At 36.7% G+C, this 24,544-nt stretch overlaps 3 protein-coding genes across 4 annotated transcripts; all 3 read right to left on the reverse strand.

Moving 5' to 3' along the window:
* Positions 1-678: 678 nt before the first annotated feature.
* Positions 679-15,491, reverse strand: LOC137727644 (uncharacterized). Its single transcript, XM_068466468.1, has 39 exons — positions 15,322-15,491; positions 15,008-15,087; positions 14,754-14,853; positions 14,534-14,641; positions 14,207-14,323; positions 13,545-13,695; positions 12,811-13,055; positions 12,410-12,601; positions 12,006-12,082; positions 11,822-11,939; positions 11,166-11,249; positions 10,689-10,784; positions 10,479-10,580; positions 10,167-10,235; positions 9,881-9,976; positions 9,705-9,812; positions 9,246-9,359; positions 8,985-9,068; positions 8,251-8,379; positions 7,215-7,413; positions 6,980-7,123; positions 6,711-6,754; positions 6,388-6,471; positions 6,218-6,286; positions 6,060-6,136; positions 5,298-5,367; positions 4,826-4,975; positions 4,367-4,432; positions 4,140-4,284; positions 3,956-4,020; positions 3,785-3,850; positions 2,909-3,002; positions 2,491-2,527; positions 2,342-2,399; positions 2,077-2,187; positions 1,834-1,901; positions 1,414-1,480; positions 1,267-1,335; positions 679-1,048 (listed from the first exon to the last, which is right to left on the reverse strand). Exons 1-39 carry the CDS (start codon positions 15,364-15,366, stop codon positions 965-967), a joined length of 3,882 nt encoding a protein of 1,293 aa, XP_068322569.1. The 5' UTR covers positions 15,367-15,491; the 3' UTR covers positions 679-964.
* A 1,999-nt stretch (positions 15,492-17,490) lies between these two features.
* Positions 17,491-19,941, reverse strand: LOC137729099 (pentatricopeptide repeat-containing protein At2g17210). The gene has a single exon (XM_068467927.1). The coding sequence runs from the start codon at positions 19,792-19,794 to the stop codon at positions 17,509-17,511; it is 2,286 nt and encodes a 761-aa protein (XP_068324028.1). The 5' UTR covers positions 19,795-19,941; the 3' UTR covers positions 17,491-17,508.
* Positions 19,942-20,105: 164 nt separating this feature from the next.
* Positions 20,106-24,158, reverse strand: LOC137729100 (probable galacturonosyltransferase 3). Of its 2 annotated transcripts, XM_068467928.1 has the most exons (9): positions 24,023-24,158; positions 23,672-23,724; positions 23,506-23,566; positions 22,692-22,739; positions 22,478-22,615; positions 22,166-22,303; positions 21,743-22,077; positions 20,718-21,663; positions 20,106-20,605 (listed from the first exon to the last, which is right to left on the reverse strand). In XM_068467928.1, exons 1-9 carry the CDS (start codon positions 24,083-24,085, stop codon positions 20,330-20,332), a joined length of 2,058 nt encoding a protein of 685 aa, XP_068324029.1. In that variant the 5' UTR covers positions 24,086-24,158; the 3' UTR covers positions 20,106-20,329. The 2 variants fall into 2 exon arrangements, with proteins under 2 accessions (XP_068324029.1, XP_068324030.1); XM_068467929.1 differs by lacking the exon at positions 24,023-24,158 and having other exon boundaries at positions 22,478-22,589; positions 23,672-23,700.
* Positions 24,159-24,544: the final 386 nt, after the last annotated feature.

Here is a 24,544-nt window from a genome sequence, read left to right on the forward strand (position 1 = left end):
ACACGTTTTGATGAGTTGAGGGACACCCCCCCCCCCCAAAATTGTAGTAATGGTCCTATCAACATAACTTATTTTGACAAAATTGTAACGAAGTTGACGAAAAAACCATAGCTACACATTTTGATGAGTTGAGAGACCAATGGTAATGAATTTTTAGTTGAATAACCATTTCTTCAATTTGATTAAAGTTGAAAGATTATTACTACAACTTTTAAATATTTTTTCTTCCTTTTTTTACTATAAGGATAATACGTCGCACGACATGGTAATTCATGTGTACAATCACATGATTAACATTGTTAAACTTATAAAATGTTACTAAAAACGTTAACTTCTTTTTATTTTTTTAATAAATAGTATGAATTATCGTGTATCAATCAACTTGTGAGTTGAAATGAACATGATGTGATATACATAGGTCGATCAAACGGCCATTTATGCCACTTTATACCTACTTTTATTTACCAATTGAAATAATGTCCGTTGTGCTCAAGGCTTCGGACCTGCTTCACTTCCTCTTATTGTCAAGCCCAACCTGTTTAATTTTGTCTCGCTTGGGCCCTGCCGACATGTTGCAGCAACTTAGCTAGCTGAGGGCCGACAATACAACATCGATAATGGCATCGCCAATGACACACACCCACACGAGAAAAACTTACATACACCACACAAGTTGCATATTGGCAAGTTTTTCTCTACCCGTATATTTCTGATTATGAAAATTATAGAAGATCACAGAAGGTGTACGATTTCTTAACAAGATTTTGTGGTTTTTATACCTTTTACGTAATCTGTCACATGTATCATTACAACATAACTGTTATCTTTGAAGGGTCACTTTTTACTACATTCCCACCAGCAAATGGGAGAAGCCGGGAGCGTTGTGCAAGTACGAGCACATATAGTTTGACAACAAAAGTAGAACCTCGGCCCGGAAAAGGAGAGCCATACTTCCACTAGTATTTCAACTCAAGACCGGTGAAGATTCAACTTCTTGCATATCAATACTTGCGTGCCTATTCGGTGGACCAAACAAGCTCAATACCACCTGAAAAACCACAAAAAGCAAGCTCATGTACTTGTTCGTTCAATCAGTTTTATCAGCGAAATATGTGTTTCCGTGATGAATAACAAATCTGTTGAAGGGACTTGCAGGAGTTCAACCAACAAAGAAAGTGTTTCAGTGGTGCAAATATCGCCAGCAGAGCCATCTTATAAGGGGATCAGAGTGGAAACAGTGCCGAGAAGGAACTCCAACAAACTTACCGGCAAAAAGACGAGCCCATGCAAGAAACCAATAAGAACCAATGCCAGGTACATTCGAAAATAGTAAACCTGCAAAATTCATAAAGCTACTTAGACATCCAGCATTGCGAGAAGAATTTAAAAAGCTGAGAGGGAGAGATGAAACACCACAAAAATTTCTGATCTTGAGAAGGCTAGGACAATTACTCCAACCAGCTTTGTAAGTGTAATCCCACTGCCATAAAAAATGCAAACAATCAAAACTCTACAAGGTATATAAGTTGTCATATTTGTGGACAAAAGCACTGCCCTGTGTAGATTATAAATTAGACACCATAGTAACAAACTTAGAACGCTGATATATATATATATAAAGCAGTATGAAATTGAGATCTGTAGAAAGTGATGGGCCTGATGGCGAACAAAGTTCCTGAAGTGAGCAAGGCCATTTAATAACTTATCATATTTGTCCCGGTGAGTCTAAGACAATTCTCATTGCAAGAAGATTTCAGCTCAATCATGGAAATCCACTGAGTGCCACAGATGTCACCAACCCTAAATGCTTAACAAGAGAATATTACAGTTTACCTGAACACAGAAGGTCCCACTCTACTTAGAGCTTTCGTTGCTCGTTGGCTCCTGTTGCCATGACTCACCTGTACAGGTATGCAAGATTGGTAATATTGTAGCAATATATAACCCAATCAAAGGCGGTTGTCCATTGAGGAGAGATCTCAATGGAAGCCAATAGAATTAGTAAAAGTTAATTACGCTGTTTATGGTGTGTAATGTGATCATGTGAGAGAGAGACAGAGAGAGAGACATACTAACCAAGTAAGCATGCATTATATGGACACAGAACTCAACAGCAATTCCGATTGACATTATAAGATTTACAACAGAGACTGCGTTTAGTTGGATATTGAAAATGGCCATTACACCCTGAAAGTTCAGTGAAGTTTGTCAGTTCTAATATGGGCAGAAGTTAAAGGAATGAAAAGTAAAGCTGACATGAAGGACAAATAAATACAAGGGCGCATAATCGGGAAAATATAGTTGCAAAATTAAAAGCATTACTAATGACAGGTAAACATACCATGAGGTCCACAACAATCATTGCCAGTACAAGTAAAATGATAGCAGAGCTCCATACACTGTAATCAAACAGATGAAAAAGAAAAATGATAATTGCAAGTTAAAGTGATGGAGAAACACAGCTTTCTGGCCTCAAGAAAGAAGACAAACCTGGATGTCATGAGCAGACAAACGATGAAGATTGCACCTGTTATGTTATGTTATGTCATCATACGAGATAATATTTTGGTAACTGCTTTAGGGGAAAATAAACTTTTAAATTGTAGATCCAGATCGAATGATAATGAAATCTCTGCAGAGTAAAGCACAACTAAATAGCAGTTCTTCAGTCATCCTAAAAACTCATATGTAGTGGACAGATACAGATTCTGCAGTACTATTAAAGATTTCTTTCAGGGACTAGAATATGTAATCTCTATCAGCAGAAATATATTATAAAGAGCACACATGCAATGATAGTCAGGGTTAATAGCAACTTAGAAAACTAAGGGACGTGCAAACACATATTGTAGAAAGACAAAGAATACATCGTGCATAACCGTATAGTAATAGAGTTAGAAATACTAACCGAGTGCAATAGCAATGTTGATCAAAGCTACCCTCCATATATCCAGATATTGCTCAAAGAAGATATAGAACACCGAGTACGGAAAGATATCCATCTGCAGAAAATAAACACCGTAAACTTAACAGAGATCCACATCCACTTGAGAAAGTAATGTGGGCAGAGAAATGTTGAAGATGCAGAAAAAGAGACGTTGAAAGGACAAGAATTGTCAGTTTTTCTCCTCTCCACTATTTTCAAGTTCAAGGCATTTGGGAACGCAATCATCATTGTTTAAGTAGGAAATGCCAGTGGGATATAAATCATTAGGTTCAGTTATGCTTCCTAAGTAATACTTAAGCCAGAGGACTCAAAACACAATCAACAAGAAGTTGACACTACCACTCTCATCGAGAAGGTTTCAATTAATGAAACTTTAATGAAAAACTTTCAGCATTATTTCATCCTAAAAAGAAACTAACAACATTACTTAGAATATTAAATACCCAATTGATAAACATGTGATGTCATTTCCTGCATAGAAAGTTGTGTTCTTGATGTGGTAATCAAATAATAGATAGACCTCTGGGCATAACTTCTACATGTTAGGGTTTTGAGAAACGAGAACTCTTTAGACATCCAACATTATCACATTCTGGCATACAGAAGTGGCTTTTAATTTCAGTTCCACTATGACGATATGTGTTTCATGAATTTAATATTCCTGCAGTTTCACCATATCAAGTTAAACGTTCAGGCATTAGGAACAAAACACCACTAATCCCGAAATGAATATATACATAAAGCAAATTGAAAAAGTGGAAAGCATAGCATCTTATTCCAAATATGTGAAGAAAATTTTCCAAAGCTTATTCATGGAACTATGCTGCTTGGTTATACCTTTAAAGAATCAGACATTCTTGAGCTGAACTCCCGCGCAGCTCGTATTGAATTGACATAATCACCCTGAAAACAATGAAAGATCAAACAACAGAAGGGTGTCCAATACAAGCTATGCCGAAATCATAAAAGTATAATTCTAGACTCAGTTTACTCAAGATAAAACCATACTTGTGCGTTAAGTGGTGTGTGATAGGTACGGAACTCAGATGCACTTATAACACCACTCCCATAACCTGAAAAAGGGAGCACAAATGTTCCTGAAATTAGACTGACTACAGATTCAATTAAAATATTTTGGCTTCATGGAAGGTTATAATCACAGAACTTGAGAGAGAGAGCTGATCTTTCACACCTTTTAGATCCACACTATTAGTGTAAGCACCATGGCCCCCTTTTGCACAATCAGCAGAAGGCAGTGCATTTAGGAACCATGGAAGCTTCTCTCTAAACTGTGCTGTAGATGGACGATCATTGACCAAATCTGAGTGCCGAAAGCACTGGAAAAAATTTAAAACATTAATTCTTGACCCTGGTCGTTTCTAAGGTTAATCTCAACTGTATAGGTAAGAAGAGCCTTACTGTTGTACAATCTTTGCAAACTCCACCAAGGCCACAAGGACCTTCATCAGGTGAACAACAAGGTGGCTGGAGACAAATGCATCTGCTTCAGTATATCATTCTTAAATAAACAGAAATAAATGGGACCAGAACACCACCAAAGTTGAATCCTTACAGTTTACTGGTCAATGAATGCACCAAATATATCACTAATTGTGCAATAATGCAACCATCACAGCTATCTTACAAATGAACAACAAATTAGCAAACCTAACTGAGTCACAAAAGTAAAACTGTTGCCTAAAATAAATGAAAGAAAGATCGAAAGATACAGATTGGAGACATTATCAACATATCTATGTCTTTTAAATGTAAAGAAAAAAAATATCTAAATGAATGATAGTAGGATGGAGCACTCAAGTCCCAGAAACGAAAACAACAGATTCCCTTTCAAGTAAGGCATGTAAAATGAGCACCAACCTGATCATCAGGGGGACAATAAGAACCATTTAAATACTTCCGACAGCAACCAAAAGCCTCAGGTGAAATCCATACAAGAAAATCATCAAGCCAAGAGGCAGCTGGCTTAGCAATGTAGCTTGATTCCGGTGTTGAAGATGCTCTGGATATCTGCAGCGTTACAGAAGAAGAAATTAAAGAAAGGAAAATAAAGTGTGCATACACACAGAGAAAACGCTTCACAGTTGTCACAGTTCAGAGCACCAACACAAAGACATAAAATGACAGGATGGTCAAATAGAAAATAAAGCAATAAACACAAGGAATAAATAATCAGAAGAATGCAGCAACCAAAAATTACATTGTGATTCTAAAACAGGACAATTCAATAGTAGAGAGAAACATGCATTAGAAGTAGCTTTTGTTGGATGCATCCAGCAAAACCCACTTTTACTTTTTAAGAAATACTACTCAACCATTGTTGTACATGTACCTCATTTAAAAGGGAGTTGGAATCACATTTACTGATGGAGCATAACTGGTTTGTATGTCTTGATTCCGAGCTGAGACAACCAGACAACACTCAACTGTTAATCATTGTTCTGAAAGTAATTTCTTATTAGTAATTACTTTAGATTATGGTGAAGCAAACACTTTGACATGGAACAGGGGACTATACTAGAGAAACATATTGATATACAGCAGCCATAAAAAGACAAATAATAGTGGGCATCATGATAAGTTCATCTCAGTATCTATCTCAAGTTAGCAAACGATTGTCTGCAATGGCTCCATCATCACCGTATAAGAGGCAGCGAAATCAGCCCCATCATTACTAACCCAAAAAATTTTAAAAATTTTACAAAAGGTAACAATAGATCTTATGTGACAACCCACAACTCCAATAATATAGCAATGTCCCCTCATCTTATACATGTGATAAGTCTATAATAGACAATGGACATTAAAAATGGATTAAAGCCATCAATGAGGTACTTACCTAATGTTGCGTAAAATGTACTCTACTTCTAAACAAAGGCATCCACAAAAAAAATTCATATTTCATCTGATGCAGACTATTAAACATCCACAATTTTCCCTTCATAACAGCATTATTCTATTTCGTTTTTTTATATCTTATTTTAACCACTGCATGCTATCTTCAAGCACTGCATGCAATAATCTTCAAGCTTGGAAATAAAAACCAAGAGCACAGAACCTGAACATTGAAGTAGAAGAGAGATCACAGAGATACCTGTAGTTGTAATCCTTGACAACAAAATATAACGGTGGTCCAATCCTAAGATGCTCTGAAATGTTATTGAAGTACCCCTGATACACAAAATATTCAAATGATAAAAAAGAACAGGTCAGAACTTTAGGGAAAGAAGATTCCACAAAACTATGGGGCACCTGAAGGTAAGAATCCCGGGGAAGGGCAATCTTCTGTTCCAAACCAGGTTCAATACTAGTACATAATGTCTGTAAGGATCAAAATCATGTAAAAGGTTTCTGTTAGATACTCAAAAGATAAAATAAAAAGAAACATAAAATCATGTGTAAAAAGATCATAAGCAACTTACAATGCTTGCCAAGGTGAAAGCAAGAAAGACAGCAACAACAACCATTTTAATCACCCAATATCCAAGAATGCGTGCATGTACTTCCTACAATAAAGCCATGACCAAACTTATTTTTATTTTTGAATTAAATGAAGGAGAAGATATCTGATCACTTAGTTTACTTCTGTCCAAGAAATAGAACAAAATAGTGATTTTTATTTTTCATGTAATACACAATAAAAACCCTGGGCTCTGATAGATTCCTAAAGATGAAGATGTCTAGTAGCCCAACATCCCCAATAAGAAAAGGCAGAAACAAAGAACAAAAAAGAAACAAAAGTTACCTTCATATAGCGGGTCAGCAATCCAGCTCTTCTATGATATATTCCTACATGATTAAAATAGAAAAAATTTCAAATCAACGCTATACTACTAGAAACGCAAAGAAACCTCAAGTCAAGACACTAGGTCAGCCCACCTGTATTATAATTAATTTCATTTCCATAAGACAATAAAATTACACAACTGAAAGAGACAACAAAATATAAACAAAAATCAAACACTGAAACAAAAGTGCCCCTAGAAAGAAAGAGCTATGGAGAGACTTGTATACCTTCACTAGTTCCCTCAGAAGATGGAGCGACTTGTATGCATGGAAAACAATCAACCCTGTTGTCCTCAGCTCTCAAAAAGTCAAAATATATCAGCGCAACAAATGCAGTAACTTGCAGGAAGAAGTCCAGTAGAACAGCAAGAGCTACAAAAGAAATAGTAAATATACAATCAATGCACTAGTGAAACCACGATTCCAATGTAATTGAATTAGGATAAGAGGAGAATAACTTTACCAGCAAACATGGAGAAGACACGACAAGCTGGCATAGGAATGAAACTTCCAACTGCAAATGCCAGAATCTCAGATAAACTAGCCAGCGTTATGGATGGGCCAACTTCAGCAAGTGCATTACTTATTCGTATTTCTAAAGGTAAGTCCAGTGGTTGCCGTTTCACCGCATGTACCAGTATACACATGTTATCTACACCAACCTGATTACAGGAACCAGAAGGGAATACCATTTGAAATATCATTCCATACAAAGAAAACACATAAGATAGGTAATGCCAAGGGAGGAGGCAAAAATTTGCAAAAATTCACAAAAACTCAACAAAAGATCAGAAATATATCAATAAAATATCTCTTCCCCTTTTGAAAGAGAAGGATGTGTTTGAATATGAGGAAGGGGAGGGTTGGCACCTATTAAGTATTGTGAACAACAAAGACTGGATAAAATCTAAAATTAGGGCAACAAAGGAAAGCTCTGAAAAAGCAAAATGAAATAAAAATGATCACGTACAAAGAGAATCACGAAAAAAGTTCTCTCAAACCATCAGGAAATTAGAAAACCTAAATTAGAGGTGCAAATGTTCAACACCAAAAGAGAGTGGTATAACTCTTCCATGTTTCTATGTTTTTCACTTCCTTTCAGTTCCTCTGGTGAATACTTCACTCCAAATTCGCTAATCTAAAGTGGTGGAAGCTACAAGGAGGGATATACGACATTCTATAGATATTCTAGGGTAGCAAAAAGGGTAATCGATGTGTTTTGATTAATTTATTGATGAGTTGTACTTGTAACATTGTATTACTACACACATGTACATTACTTCCCAATTATCTCTCCAATTAGAGTGAGTTTGCATCAGGGTCTCTCACTGGCAATTTGGTAAATAATTACCATTCTCTTAGCTAATAACAATGGAAACAAAGCTTCTTAGACATGTCACATGGTGACATTAGAGTGTTGACTACAGCAGACCTACCATAACAGGAAATTTTAGTAACTAAAAACTGCACCCATTGTAGTTGGGTAAAAAAAAACTTACAGCAAGAACAAGGAACGGAATGACTTCCATTATGATTAATGTAGATTTAACTCCAACAGCACTGAAAAATCCAACAGACCCAAGGACAGAAAGCATGACAAGTATGACTCCTGACAAGCCAAGCAGGACCTGCAAATCATTGAACCAAAAATTAATCGCATGTCTGAAAACTTCATCAATTCCAAATTGGTATCTATGTATGCCACATAGATAAGAAGTAACATGGTAAATACATGTTCTTGTGACACTTCTTCAATTATTATCTAGTGGTTGCTGACACGATATGTGAACCAACAGTAAAACACCCCAAAATCCTCCAACTTGCTCTCACAAAAGCCTTCACAAGTTAATCTCAGTGTCTTGAGTACTAGTTCTCTACACCCTTGCTATGACTTGATGCCAAGAAAAAATCTAATAGAGACAATTTTATTTTACTTTTACAGAAAATAAACTGTTCAACAGTGAGAATTGTTGATGCCATATCAGCACTTGTCAGATCAACCACGCAGAATTAGCACATCCAGATAAAGCATTGTGGGGGAGCCATAGTTACAGATGATTAAAATGGTGGCAGCCGGAATTAAAGTATAAAGTAATAGTCAAAGTAGCTTAACTATAAAAGCAAGCAGTAAAGGACACATTAGTGCACACAACATAAAAATATGCATGCTGCAAATCAAAGGTCATAAGGATTTGCAGACTACTTAAAGCCTTAAACAAAGGTTTAAACGTACCTTGGACGAGAGGTAAAAAGAAGACAAATGAGGTGCATCTCCCAAGGCTAGAGATATGTAAACAAACATTACCAGATAGCTTACCTGATATAATGTAGCAAAAGAAGAATACTTATAAAACAGTCACTTATTTAAGTCAAATGTTTGGCAACAAGTATAAATATTATATTTATTTTGTTTATTAATGTAAGATGGCATGATGCACTTGATCTGCTGCAGATTGATCTGAGCAACATGAAGATATCCAGGTCTCAGACTTACTAATATGGTTATCACATCTGCAGTACTTTCTCTTTTTAACTCTTCCTCAATTGAGTTTTCGGCTGAGAATGAGAGAGTAAGATTCCGAGACAGAACCATTGGCATCAGTTCCTCCTGTCAACATATCATCAGATCTCAATATGCAAAATCATCTATGGACTAGCTCAAGGGCTTTTTCCTTCTAATGGATAGGGGCACATTTGAAATTCAATAGCAAATATAAGAACAGAAACACAAAACAAGCAATATAAATATCTATATATATATATAGCCTTCAGAAGACCTACTCCTCTTGATAAAATTTCACCGGACGTGCAATTTAGGATAACCATTTACAAAGATGCAGCTATTATATAGATGCAATTTATCTTGAGCTTTATACAGAGTCTGAAATTCCATGAGACAAGCATCACATGCCACTACAAAAACAATCAAAGGATGGATCTGTAGTGTTGAAACCTTCGCTAGCTGAATAAAAGCCTTCTCCCAAGCCAATGCCTTCCCATTCTCATTTCCTACATCACCAGCTGCATTATTAACTGGGTAGGTGACAATGAATGCCGAAGCCTGAAATTTGAAGATCATCGTAGTATTAGTAGATACACATATATCTGAGAAAAGGATCACTTTCCTACCTCTGAATGGTTGTTTCCTGAGAATCCTCCCAAGGCAGTGCTTGGATCAAGTGGAGCCTGAAACGCGCTCAAACATGTGTCCGCAGAAGTAAAATGCTGCCGGTGGGAAAATGAAGGTGATGAGCATCAGTGAGTATTCAATACTAATTCAACAAGAACAAGCTTTTGATGTGCTTGCAAAGCCATTTTTCAAGAAGTTAATAAATAAAAACCTCACTGTCCCTGTCTAAAAAAATAAAAAAAATAAAAAAAAAAAAAAGAAAACAAAGTGGCTACCGCAGTTTACCTGAAAGCAATACTCTACATGTACAACCCCTCCATAGCTGTCAAAGTTTTCAGGGTCCATCTTAAAATACTGTCAGAAAAAAGAAAGTTAAAAGAAGTAAACTATCAGCAATGCAGTAAGTCGAGAACTTTACACTAATTCACTTCATCATTAGGGGATTTAAACATTAATCTCTAAAAATCATAATAACAGTCCCAATAAGCAAGGTGTAGCCTCTGGTCTTTCCCAGTGCAGACCTTCCCTTAGTGCTGGTTGTCTTAAATACAAACTGAACATGTGAAAGAGTAGAAACAAAACTATACGCTATAACACCTGCAAAATGCTTTGGGTGGCACAATCTTGGCCAATAGGCGTCAAGCAAATATCAGTTAGAGCTACCACCGAGTCAGAATAATTAGCACGAATTCCATCAACCTGTTGAAACTCAGAGAATGTATAAATTAAATTAAATACTTGTACCAAAAAATAAAAGAGAAAAAATACAAACTAAAAAGACATCGTAGCACATAATAGTCAAAATACCTTGTTTTGTATGTCAAAAAGTAGCTGAATATTATCATCTGTGACAATACTTGGTGACTTGCCATCTTTTGGATCTGGCACAGTCGCTATTATGAGCTGAAACAGAAACCAAAACCAATTAGCATGTTAGTTTTTCCAGAAAACCATAACCTTTTTATGGAAACGCCGTGAAATATGCTACAGAGAGATAAAGAGCAGAAAACTGCATAACATAGGAACATAATTGATGATCACTTGAAGACTTGAAGTTAAAAGATTAGACATCCAATTTCTTTCAAGCCACGGAAAACCTTTATTACTCGGCTACAATAGATATAACAACTTAAAAGCAATTGTTTAATTGCATCATGTAATCCATTAACGTCGTAATAATATTAAAAATATCATGGAGTGCTACTTGACAATTTACCACTGTAATTTCTGTAGAAAATGGAAGAAAATATCACAGCTAATGAAGGAGAAGTGAAACAATAAGACCTGCTCAATTCTGTAGAAGGGGGCAAGATGGCTGTCAAAGTATTGTTTCTCTTCCGCTGCCTTGCTCCCAGGACCTACCCACAGCTGCGAAAGTATCTATGTCAACCCTTGACCAATATTGTTTCTTTCTTTTTATACAAGCACACTTGACCAACAGGTCCAATACCAATTACAGCAAAGCTTATAACAGAAATTGACAACTGAAACGAAAAGATCTATTCTCATTATCTTCAACAAAATATGGGTCTTTAATTATGTTCTTATCTATTTATTTGTCTTGCTTAGGGTTTTATGTTTTAAGTTATTTGGTGGACGATACCTAGTCTTACTATTTTTAATAGTCCAGTCATGTGAATTTTTAATTAGACCTAGTACAGCTGGGACTTATTAGTTATCCTAATAGTAAAGGGCTAAGATGCTAGTGCTGCTATAACCTAGTAAAATCTACTACCAGGTATTCTTCAAGAAGGGATACCACAACAAGGAATGAAGGATTAAATATGAACAGAAACATGAACCAAAATAATGGAAAAGTTAAAGCAACTGTCCCACACAACACTGTTATTAATTTGATTCAGCATGGATATTGGAGCTTCAGCATCACAGTAGCAAAGGCTTTTTCACATGCTATAAGTAATAAGAGAGAAACATGATACCTTCTCTGGCCGTGTCTCCACCTTGAAACGAACTAGACCCACACACAGAATAACAACAATTGCCACCGAGGAAAACAGCACAAGACTGGGATTTCTGGAGACCCAGCTTCCATAACTCCTAAATAGAAAACAAAAATTATTCAGCATAGACTCCATATGCTATAAGCAATGGTAGAGTTCTGACCTGTAAAAGTTTGACATATATCCCTGAACAGGAGCTAGGTGGATCCCTTCGGTAACTTGAGGATCCATAGCATGCCTCTGATGATTATATAAAAATTACAATTAACAAAGGCCAATGACTTTAAAAAACTCTAAAAGCGTTACAGCAAACTGAACAGAAGATTAAGTTAAGAATTGAGAATAAGTTTCCAAAATTTACTTTGCAAAAATTCAACAAAATGATATTACTACGCAGTTTCTCAGCAACCTAAAATAACATTTTAATGCATTCCGATATCCATAAAGCCCCAGTTAGTGAGGCATACATACAAAACAGCTCCTGAACTGTAACAAATCATGGATCTCTGAACACTTTTTTTTGTACCCAAGGTTATCAAATATGCCACCAGAAATGTCCAAATTTACCTTTGTGGCAACACTTTCATCCTTGTGCAAGTTAACAGAGTCAATGTCATCATCATGAATGACATTCAACAATGGTTCCTCGCTAGATCCAGATCCCCTCCTTCGTCTCATCCGACCAAAAAAGCTCCAACCAAAGAATGCAAAAACTAAGAGAATATACAATATGGCAACCGAAACTTCAATGCACTTTACCTGGAAGCATCAATAGGCGGATGTAACGTAATTTAAATGTAAGGCTAAATTGACACACAGACATAGCAACAAATTAGTTACTGCTCTATGACTTCAACTAACGGCCACAGCCGTGAAGTTGTAACCCTCAAAAAAAGAAAAGAAAAGAAAAAATCTCAAAAGAAAACAGTAGAAAAACTTAAATAAAAAGCGATTTTATCAAATCCAACCTCAATAGATAGAATTCTAATGGAGCATGGCTTTTTCTTTGGCGGAGGAGGTTCAGGATTTGAACACACTGGAGATGAAGGGCAGTCACCACAAGAGCAGCCTAGTGAAGTGTCACCACATGAATAAACTGACACATTCATGAGCTCCATTCCAGATGACTCAGGAACAACCAGCTTAAACTCAATCGCATAAGGTGAACCAGGGAAACCGGGCTCTGCTTTCGCACCAATAAAATCGAACCATTCTGTTTAAATGGAAATTGATGCATTAGAACTGGAAATACAATCAAGGAAAAATGGGAACAAACATTCTAGTCACATCCGAGCTATCTGCCTCAGGGCTAATAAGGACAAGCCAGATAATTTAGGAAAATTCTCCTTGTCAATCATTGTATATGAAAAGTCAATTATATTCTACTGAAGGCCTATAACAGATAATTTAGGAAGTCATCTAAAATCTAATGATACTTTTGTCACTACAGATAAACCCACTTTTTCTCCCACATTCTTATGCTTCTCTCCCCCCACTAACTTCCATATTTCCACATGAATAAACTTTATGAATTAGGGACAAGTGTTGTGTTTCAAACAAAGGAAACATCAAAAAGTCGCAAACAGCCAAACTTGACTAATGCGACATAAAAAACAAGACATTAACTGCAAAACAAAATGACCAACAATAGACTGTATGTATTCCAAATTTTAAACCCACCAAAGTTGTTATAGTAGGTTACCTTCAAAATTTTTAGCACCGGCACCAATAAATTCTATTGCCCGTGTGTTCATAGTCCCAAATTTAACATCCTTGCAAGAGTCGAACAACCCTTCTCCAAAAGTGTCAGCTATGTAAAAGTCAATGCCATCCACAGTCATATTTCCATTAACCTGGAAAACATCAATTGTATAACAATGAGACTGAAAATACGTATGAGAGAAGCTTTCACTAACGTTGTGATTATTAGATAGACTTACTGATTTTAACAATCAAGTTGACCCTTTTAAAATCAAGTTGGCCTTTTTTTACTAAACTGTGTAATAGAACTAAATATTCAAGGGTCAACAACTTATGCCAACCATGAGAAACACTTTGTTTGCATATCGAGTTGTATAGGATGAACAATTGAACATAGAAGCTGAAGATCAATGACAGATACTTTAGTTCAATCCACACTGTCCAACAGAAGAAGAGAGTGGAAATGGAGAACAATAAAGCCATTTAAGAAGCATGCAGCAGTATTGATGCCAACAATCCTTATGGTTTACTTTGAAATGAAAAATACAAGCACAAAAGTCGTACCAACTAAAATCCAATCAAAATAGCAACAAAAAAGAAACCATAAACAAGCTTTAAATAGGAACTTTCAACAAGTTTAACAACATTAACATCAAGTCTGACCTCGGACACAGAGGTCACGTTGATAAACTGACTCTGATTTGGAGAGCAAGAAAGCTCACAAAAAAGATTTAGGAAGTTCCTCAAGCATGCTGGGCAGCCTACAAGAAACGGAATTGCCTGCAATAGATTACAAACACTAAGGTTGAGGTATAGCAAAAGGCATTGCAACAAGTATCTTAGAAAGGCAGATACACAAAGAGATCAACTCGAAAAGAAAAATCATCTGCTACTATTTAGCTGCATGCCATAACTAATAGCTGTGATAGAATCATAGAAGTGACCTTAATAACTGAATTCGGTATAAATATGTGTTAAAAGAAGCCTTACTTGTTGAACTTGCGCGCGTAATGTTTCAAACTGAAGCTCCGTGCAACAAACATTCCCACTTATTGTTGGACACAAACTTTGAATTTTGGCAGAAAATAGCTCATCAGGCTAGAAAGCAGAACATATTACAGATTCCATCAAAATGCAGCATTGAAGGTGAAAGGAAAAACGAAAGAAGCAAAGATATTCATAACAGTGCAACTAGCCAGAAGTAATGTACCGTCACGGATGGGGAGCCATAAGGGCAATTCAGGACTTTTCCGTCGCTGCGTTCACCACATATATCATACATTGCACAATATTCTTCAGAGTTCCTTTTCCTAATAATTATAAACAGGGCATCAGCATCGTAAAGAGCGGAAATAGGCCACTCCTCCATCATCAGCAATGCAGTTATAAAAAGACACTAAACAAATCCATGTAAAAACCCTAGCTTCACAGAACATAAGTCCACTCGGAGCAAATTAGCCTTACCCCGATGATGCGATGTCCGAAAATGAAAGAGCCGGTGAATCCGTCTCCTCAGCACTCATCAAAGAGGCGAAAAAGATAACCTACATCAAACAGTTCAGAGAAGAAAAATAAATAAATATCTCAACTGGAACAACTGAAGAAACATACAACATCATGAAAGAGTGGAACTTTTTTTCTCCAAAAATCATCACTCATATAATTATTCCATAAATCTTCTCTAAATATTATCTCTACAACTACAAACCATCAGAATTTGCCCAGAAGACCAAAATCAAAACAGAAAAAAATTGCAGAAAATTGAAAAAAAATCATACCTGAAAGAGAAGGAAAAAAGCAGCAAAACCCAGAAACGACTCCATGATTTGTGAAAGATGGATCGATGGAGTAGCAGCAAAGACGTCGTCGGGTTTTGGTAGTTGTTGGGCAAAAGAGTCAAACGGAGCGACTGAGTGTGAAACCGTTTAAACGCCTCTTTTTTTTATTCTTTTTTTTTCTGCAAATTATGAGGATGCGACACGAGACATTAATGTGTATGTGTCATCATATCTTTCGCGAATATTTTACACTATTTGTTCGCACAACGCTGCGTTTTGAACTGGGCTGGCAGTAAACTGTAATATTTGACGTCGTTTCTTAACGGCACCAGAACGGTAACTTTGTTACCGACATATTGGAGGATATTTAGGTACATGGAAATGGGTACTAGCAACTTTTTGGGTTGGGAACGAAAAAGTTATATTTATTATATAATCACGAAAATTAATCTTATTTATAATTGTAAATTAATCATTGAAGATTATTTAATAATTATCTTTATCGGGTAACGAATTTCTGATATGTATCAATATGAAAAATATATTCGTTACACATTATAATATAATAAATACTAATTTTGTCATTGTAATATAATAGATACATTGATGTTGGCTGATGTTTGATCTCTTCAATAAGCACCATTGATCTCTCCCACAAAATGAAACTTTTATAATTCTCAAAATAATGAGTTCGGTATATATTATACAATACTATATTTATTATATACAAATTATATTATATATAACATGTATTATTCGGGTTGGATTCGATACGATAAGGAACCCTATAACCATAACCGAATAATATTTCTGGTTTTTCCCTATATTCAAAATATAACCGAATTTTCATTTCCAAATTCGTTTCATTCGGACGGTTATCCACGGTTATACAAGAAAAATCGGTAAAAAATTTAAAAAAAATCATTTTTTGAATTTCAGTTACTGAAATGATCTTTTTTTTTTTTTTTTTTTTTGGAAAAATTAGTATCTGGTCCCTAGTTTCCAATGTTCATTGATTAAGACCTTATCAGTTTTTAGATTTTGATCAAAGTTTCTAGCATTAATATATTAAGAAATTACATGTCAGTTACATAATGTTTTAAAATAAAAATTAGTAAGTAATTTAGAGTTTTAATACTCACACCCTTTTTTTTTTTTTTTTCAAATGATAGATTTCTTAGATTAAATGTTAGATTAGGGAGCGGACAAAGTTCGAACACACGATGTGATGCAAGGGCAACACTCTTATTAAACTCCTAATCAATTTTCAATTCAAACATTTCCAAAATATAAAAAATAAAATTAGAATAAGTTTGTACCCATTAAATTTTTATAAAAAAAAAAGTTCTCGAACAAGAGTTCCCCTTACTCGAATGGCAGGCAAATCTCGTTACAAATTTCATCGTAAATGTGAAATACTTATACAAATAAAACACAAATCAAAATGTTCCTGAGTTGTAGAGAACAGCACGAATTGAGGCAATCTTTCCGGATTCACTCCACCTTACAGCCTTGCTTCCCATTTTAATTAAATTTCAATGTTTTAATCTTATATGTACCCATTCATATAATTTTTTAATTTTGTCTAATCTTAAATGTACCCATTTCTTAAATATACCAATTTGTTATATGAAAAATGTTCCCTTTTTTTAATATAAAATGTATCTATTTTTATATAAAATTCATTGAATCTTTTCTGTAATCCATTTTTTAAACTTATATGGGTACATTCTATTTCGTTGATTAAGAATATATCTCATTAATATAAAATATAAATAACTACAAATTTCATTTTAATTTTAAATACTATAAACTACATAAAAATATATTATTACGTTAATGTCAGGAACTTTAATCAAAAATTGAAAACCACAAAAATTTCAGTCAAAGAACCTTGATAGTTAGGGGCCACATCCAAAATCATTTTTTTTTTTAAAACAAGCGATATTATAAATAATAAGAGAGAGGGGGTGAGCCTAGTCTTACAATGGCTAGCAATAATATGGTTTAAATTCACCTTTAACAAAAATTGAATCTAAGCCTCTCACTTACAAGTGAAAAAGAATATCACTAGATCGTAGTACTAAATGGCAATGATTGGCTTTTGGTATCTTTGGTTGTTGACATTGGTTGTTATGTCATCAATATTTAATCTCAATCACCACAAAGCAACTGAACTAACGAACTTTATTCAATTAAGTCGAAATCATCAACAATATTCCTGTTTCCGGTCTTGAACATGCAGGCATGCAACAGCTCAAGCATTGAGTGCATATTTCCATGAGATAGTGAAACGGATTTGGAGTGGGAATTACCATCACCAGCAACAAATCTACATGCCTTGTTACCAACATTCACTACACTGTAACCAGCCACAACCCTCACCCTTCTTTCCTTCACCAACCTTCTCATACTTGCAGCGTCGACCCACAACCCGTTCGCTGCATAAATGCTCGACGCCAGTAAGTACCCGGCTGAGTTTTCAGGCTCCAGCTCAAGCACACGAGAGGCGGCTTCAAAACCAACTTTGCTGTTCCTATAGCTTCTGCAAGCGCTCAATAATGCACCCCAAGCATTACTTGTTCTGGCGGCCATCAAACTTTCTGGGATTTTTTTAATAAATTCCATTGCCATTACAAGCTTTCCTGCTCGCGCCAGCATGTCAACTACACAAGTGTAATGTTCCAGCCTTTGTTCAATGCCGTGATCTTGAACCATCGAATTGAACAAGGAAAGGCCCTCTTCGACTAGACCTCCATGGCTACACGCAGATAGCACAGAAAGAATGGTCACTGCATTTGGTTTCAAACCATACAGCTTCATTTCTGCAAGTAAAGCTACTGCTTCATGGCCAAGACCATTCATTCCATACGCAGCTATCATGGCACTCCATGACACAACGTTTTTTTCAAGAATTTGTCCAAAAGCCTTTCTCGATTCTCCTATTGCCCCACATTTCGAGTACATGTCAACAATTGCAGTTCCGACAGCTACTTGTGCTGCCAAACCTCTTCTGATAGCAATTCCATGAGCCCATTTCGACCTCTTCAATTCGGCTGAAGCTGAACAAGCGTCAAAAAGATTTATGATGGTGATCTCATTGGGCTTCTGATCTTGTCCCTGCAGCCTCATCATCTCGTTGAATACGGCAATTGCTTCATCAGGTCTGCCACAACTAGCAAACCCTCCAATCATGTTGCTCCACGAAACCACATCTCTTTTCTTCATCCCTCTAAAAAGTTTCCATGCAAGTTCAACATCGTTGCACTTTGCATAAGCATCCATGAGAGAATTCAGGAGCAATTCATTTGATTCGTATCCCTGCCTGATTGTTACGCAGTGCACCGACTTGCATTGAATCAAGCCCAAATGTTCGGATGTTTGAAGAACATTCACAAGAGTCACTTCGTCCACCTCAATTCCTTCATTCCTCATAGAGAAAAACAGTGACAGGGACTCCAAATGCTTCTCATTAAACACAAATCCAGATAAAATAGAATTCCACGAGACCTTATTCCTTCGCGGCATTGCCTTGAAAATTTTAAATGCAGAATCTGCATCACTGCACTTGGAATACATATCAATCAAAGAGTTTCCAACGAACATATCACAATCTAAACCTCTACAGATTACCAACCCATGGATCGACTGTCCCATTGTCAAGTCCTTCAAATTAGTGCATGCTTTAAGAACACTGACCATTGTAACACCATCCGGTTCAATGCCAAGCTCGGCTACCATCCTTCGGAACATCTGCATCGCAATTAGAGCTTCCTCACAACGCACAAAGCCCCCAATCATCACACTCCAAGAGATAACGTCTCTCTCACGCATTTCGTCAAACACGTTCTGCGCGTTGTCCATTTCACCTTCCTCTGCATACAGACTCAACAAAGAGTTCTGCACCGAAGATACAAAGCAAAGCCCGCCTCGAATCACATAACCATGTACGATCAGCCCCTCACACTTATCCCGGAGGTGGCGACACGCTTGGATTACAAGCACCAAAGTAGAATTATTGGGTTGAAACTGACACCCATCAGCATAAACCCTAGCATTGTTAAACCACCACAACCCTTGTTCCAAATCACCCTGATCAAGGCACCCACAAACCACAATATTCCAAGAAACTCCATCTCTGCTCCTCATGCCATTAAAAACACACAATGCAGAACCCAATTCCCCTGTTTTAACGTAAAAATCCATGGCGGAATTCGCCACGGAAGTGTAGGACTCGAATCCAGTCTTGATCAAGCCTCCGTGCACAGCCCTTCCAAAGGCGGAGGAGCGGAGGGTTGAGCATGCTTTGAGGATTGGAGGGAAGGCTGAAGGGTCTGTCAGTTTAAGTCCAGATTTCTGGACTTCATGGTGGTAGCAGAGTAGTTCTTGCCATTTTCCATTAGATGATAGCTCTTTGAGCCTCACATTGCAATTGGAAAGGTTTGGTATCATGGGGAAGCGCATTTCCAACATGCACACATAATGTATGTATGTGCGTGTTGTCCTCCACTCTTATTCAGTCCTTTTTGTTGGTTCTTCAATGCAGTGAAAATCTCGGGTGTGATAGTCGTCGACACATGGTGGTACAATATGATTGATATTTCATAGACTTTTATAATATTGATGAATTAGTACCAGCATATGAGGTTGTGACAATCAAACTAAAAAAATTTCTCAATAACGTTTCATGTGCTTGCACCCAATCTCATTTGTATCAACAACAAAAAAAAATGTGCAAAATGACTATTTACGTTATCAAACAACAGAGGAGAAAGTTTCGGAAATTTTTCATACTCGCAACTTTGAATTAGCTTTTGAAAGCTGTTATTGGAACTCCAAAAAAATAAATAGGCTTTCCAGTTTGCAGAAACATTTTTGTTCTCTTCCTAGACTAAAATGACGTCGTCTTTGAAAGAAATAAAGAATTTTGAATTTCCATTTCTTCTTCCGACGGATATTACGAGAGCCGAGTGTGTGTGTGTGTGGTAAGGGGAGGGGGGGTAGGTTTTTATTCACTGATTTTACAAAATCGAAGATAAGGGTTATCAGACATTACATATTTTGACCAGTACGCCTTGTACTTTGAAATAGCCAGATCCAACCATGGCTTGTAGTTTCCATTGTAATGGATCACAGCTGCATTCTCTATCGCCGTTTTGTTGAGGGCCGGGTCATAGCCGAGTCCCAACGCATGCCAACCCCGATCCAGCGGATAGGTCAGGTTGTAAAAAGTTATAAGTCCTGGTGGCAATGTTCCAAGTTTCCAAAGTGTTCTATCTTCGTTCTGCAGAACAGTTCTTCCATCAGTTACGGTTTCTTAATTGGGAATAGCTTAAGAACTTGAGAATACAAAATGGGAAATAATGGGAAGAACCGAAAAGGTGATGAAACTTTACCATGTCTTGCCAACGATGATATATACCAGTGATGTTTCGCTTCCTCCACTCCTTCAAGTCAAAGATATTCATGCCGAATGCCCAGCCACAAGCATTGGAATCAAAGTTTTCAGAGATTAATGGATTTGAGAAGTTGAGATATTTATCATACCGATGGAAGCTCTCTTTACAGGTCTCCACTGCACCATTTACATTCCCTTGAAGATCAACAGACCAAAGAGCCGTCAAATCCTTCTGAACTACAATATCATCATCCAGAAACAGGATCTTGTCCAGCTTCGAGTAAACATCAGGAAGGTAGAATCTTAGATGATTCAGCAGGGACAAATATTTTGGATTCCGATATTTGAGAGAGTCAGAACCCTTAGAGAGGGAAGAAGGATGATTTGCCTTGAAATAATATTCTTGAAGTCTGGCAGATTCAAGTTGACGGAGAACAGAACACGAAGAAGAATTCAGCCACTTGAAATCATCAATGTTTTCAACCTGGACTGTTGCTCCCCCAGGAGGGTTGACAATAAACCACATTCTCATAGCAGCATAATTTAGTTTATCGGTGACTACATGGAAAACATGTTTGTTGGGTTCCTTCGCATGCAGCACGGTAGAATTAACAACCACTGATGTCGCTATAACATTATCAGAAAAGATGGCATAGTGGAAGAGAGAAGGATCCTCAAGCTTTTCTTTGTTCACATCCCCTCTATTATGATAACCCAACAAGAAATAGTCAGATGCAAGTTGTAGAGGAAGGCAATGTAACGGTTTAGGGACTGTTTTCGCAGCAAGCTGAATCAAGAATGCACTCTTTTTCTTCAAAGCATTTACATTCTCTTCAGTTGACTGAAGCATGACTCTCAGCTTCCTTTCAACAGTGAGGCAGTCATATAATTTGTCTTTCGCTGCAGAGAGAACACGGCCCATTGCTTTGGCTCGGTTAAGTGCACTGGTAAAAGAAAAATTAAACAAAATAAAAACTCTGCATAAAATCGATAAGCTTGCAAGCAGATAAAGAATAGAAAAACCTTAAATGAAGCTCAGCGTCTGAACTTGCTTCTCCAATAGCATGCTGACTAAGTTTATAGTGTTTCATGAGAGAATTAAAAAGATCAGTTTCATTTTTCGACTTGGCAATGCTTGCGTAAGCTTTGGCCATTATGATCTGGTCCAGCATAAGTTTCAAGGTTGAATCAGAATTTGGGCTTTCATAATCACTCCTCCATATGCTGTACTTTCCCTTGACAAGGGGATCAAAGTCTTTTGATCGTTCAATTGCTACTGCAGCCATCTGGTTATTAGCTTCTGCATCCTTTCCTATCAACTCTGCAGTCCGAAGATTCCTCCTTCCTTGCCGCATTACCTAACGGGCCAGGAAAACCTTTAGACTACAAACCCAACTGAACAAAATGAACATAGTGAAGTAAAACAAGTAGCATTTGACAATTCACCCGACGCTTCAGCTTCACTGGGCTCATTGATGATAGACGAGAATATGGAAGTTCACCTTCACCAGATTGATGATCATCTGTAGGATGCTGAGTCTTTTCTTCAAATGTCATTCCAGATTGAGATGAATCCTTCGCCATCTGGAAAGAAGAATTAACTAAGTTAATTTCCGATCCAAGTTTCTATCTAGAAAATACAACTCCAATCCAGTTGAACTAAGAGACTATGACAAATAGAGATGTAGAAGTTGTGAAATTTCAATCTATGTGACCTTCATTTCCTTCAGCTATGATAAGAAACTGAATATCCAATACCTCAAATCTCTTTGGATGTTCCTGCCTCCCATCAACAGGATTTTCCAAGACCCAAGAAGCGGATAGGTCCCCCATTTTAACCCTACTACTTTGCACAGCTCCAAGATTGTTGCTGTATGTCGCAATTATGTCAATATTCTGTTCGGAATAGGATAAAAGACATAAGCACCAATGGTATCTACAAACATAAATAAAAAGTACCATCATCAATTACCTTTTCATCTGGAAGAGTACTGGCTCCGATCACCAATGCACCCTCTCCCTGCTCAATCAGCATATATTTAAGATTTCGCAATATGACCGCTTCAATTGAAGATAAAGATGAAACATATGAATGCAGGATTTGTGGGTGTCAGACAGTCAGTGGAGATGCATATCACTTCAGCGATCAATCTCTGGCAAATCAAACCATTGGGTTATTAAAGGGTAAACCCATTTAGTTTGATTATACCAGAATAAGGTACTACACCATCGTCACCACTACCAGTCTCACCACCATATTATGGTGAAATCAAATTAAATGGGTCTTAACGGTAACCCATTTACATGCCACCTCTACCAGTGAGGGAACTTAAATGATTGTAGATCAAATACAATTCTTTATACCCTTCAGTGTAATGTATTTTTCTATATCATCAAGAAAATGACAAAGGCTAACTTTTCCCATAAACTAAATATTAATCATCTATATAACTAACTCTGAGATCAAATGCATACACTATAATTGCTACTAAGGTTCCACTTCATTGTTCTTTCCTAAATGGCCTCTAATGTTTCCGAACTAAGAACCCTCTTAACAAATAAACAAAAACAAAAGTACAATTGGATGCAAGGCCATGAAAGTGAAACGAAAACAACTCTGAAAAAAAATAAAAGCGATATCAAATCACAAACGACTAAACATGCCTGTTTCCTACAGGCTGGAACTTTTTTTGGTGAAATCCTACATCCTGGTACAAGTAAACTAGCATCACCACAAATGCACAGTTACTAAATTTTTAGCATATGTGGAAAGACGGGATACAAACCTTGCTGTCTTCACATTGTTCGCAATCACAGAGCGATCGGTATTTAGTGATATCTCTTTGCCTGAAAAAAAAAAAAATCAGCAACAATAATCAAAACAATAAGAGTAACAAATTGGAATAAACCAAACGAATCAATTCCGAAAACCAAGAACAAAGCGGGTCATACCGTACTGTAGCATCAGATACATCTGCTCCAACTAGGACACAGTGCAAAGCAACCTGAACGAATTGATTCATCAAAACTAGAATTTAATACAGAATCTGAAATTTACTGATGCATAACCAGATACTGATCAAATAAGTGAATGATTGAACGGTATAACATTAATCACTAAGATTAGCATTAATCAATCTATCAGAGAATGCAGAGAATCTGAGCTATCGCTTTGGCCAAATACATTTAGATGAATAATTGGAGGATTATTTTCATACGAGGGATCTAACTTCTAAGCTATGGAAATCGATCCGCCATTGAAAAAGAAACCCTAGAAAATCACAGAGATGGTGAATTGGTTACCAATGAGATGCAGAGGATAAGCAGAGAAACGAAGCTCGCCGACGTTGTCGGAAGAACTTCCATTGCCGATGTACGGATAGACAATGTACGGAGAAACAGTGTCGCTTCTTTTCTGAATTCCAATTCAATACGACGACATGTTTTCACTTTACAATTACAACCTCATAATATTTTTTTTTATTTTATAATTTCATACTACCGTTAAAAGATCTGTTAAGTTAACCGTTAATAACGTGGTAAATATGAGGTCCGTGTTGTCACATTTTTACCACATGGCTAAACACTTAATAAAAAATTAAAATAATTAATTAAAAAAAGTAAAATAAAAAATAAAAAACCCAAAATTCCATTCTCACTCAACCTCGCCTCGTTCTCCCATCTTGCATCTCCCATCCCCCCATCACCACCCCTTCCCTCATTAATTCTACACCTCCATCTAACCCAAAATTCCAAATTCCCCTACCCGAGCAGAACGATCCTCAAGCGGAGGAACAACCGGCCAAGAGGGTTAATCCAGTTGGC

The sequence above is a fragment of the Pyrus communis genome, chromosome 3 (genome assembly GCF_963583255.1).
Source record: "Pyrus communis chromosome 3, drPyrComm1.1, whole genome shotgun sequence".
Lineage (NCBI taxonomy): Eukaryota > Viridiplantae > Streptophyta > Magnoliopsida > Rosales > Rosaceae > Pyrus > Pyrus communis.

Coding starts and splice junctions, on each gene's coding strand:
- LOC137729100 (XM_068467928.1), bottom strand. CDS start 24,085: ATGGAAGTTCTTCCGACAACGTCGGCGAGCTTCGTTTCTCTGCTTATC. Junction 22,740..23,505: donor AACAATGTGAAGACAGCAAG/GTTTGTATCCCG, acceptor CTGATTGAGCAG/GGAGAGGGTGCATTGGTGAT. Junction 21,664..21,742: donor GACGCTGAGCTTCATTTAAG/GTTTTTCTATTC, acceptor TTCTTTTACCAG/TGCACTTAACCGAGCCAAAG.
- LOC137727644 (XM_068466468.1), bottom strand. CDS start 15,366: ATGGAGTCGTTTCTGGGTTTTGCTGCTTTTTTCCTTCTCTTTCAG. Junction 10,785..11,165: donor CCTTCTACAGAATTGAGCAG/GTCTTATTGTTT, acceptor TTTCTGTTTCAG/CTCATAATAGCGACTGTGCC. Junction 1,049..1,266: donor ATGGGCTCGTCTTTTTGCCG/GTAAGTTTGTTG, acceptor GTGGTTTTTCAG/GTGGTATTGAGCTTGTTTGG.
- LOC137729099 (XM_068467927.1), bottom strand. CDS start 19,794: ATGTTGGAAATGCGCTTCCCCATGATACCAAACCTTTCCAATTGCAAT.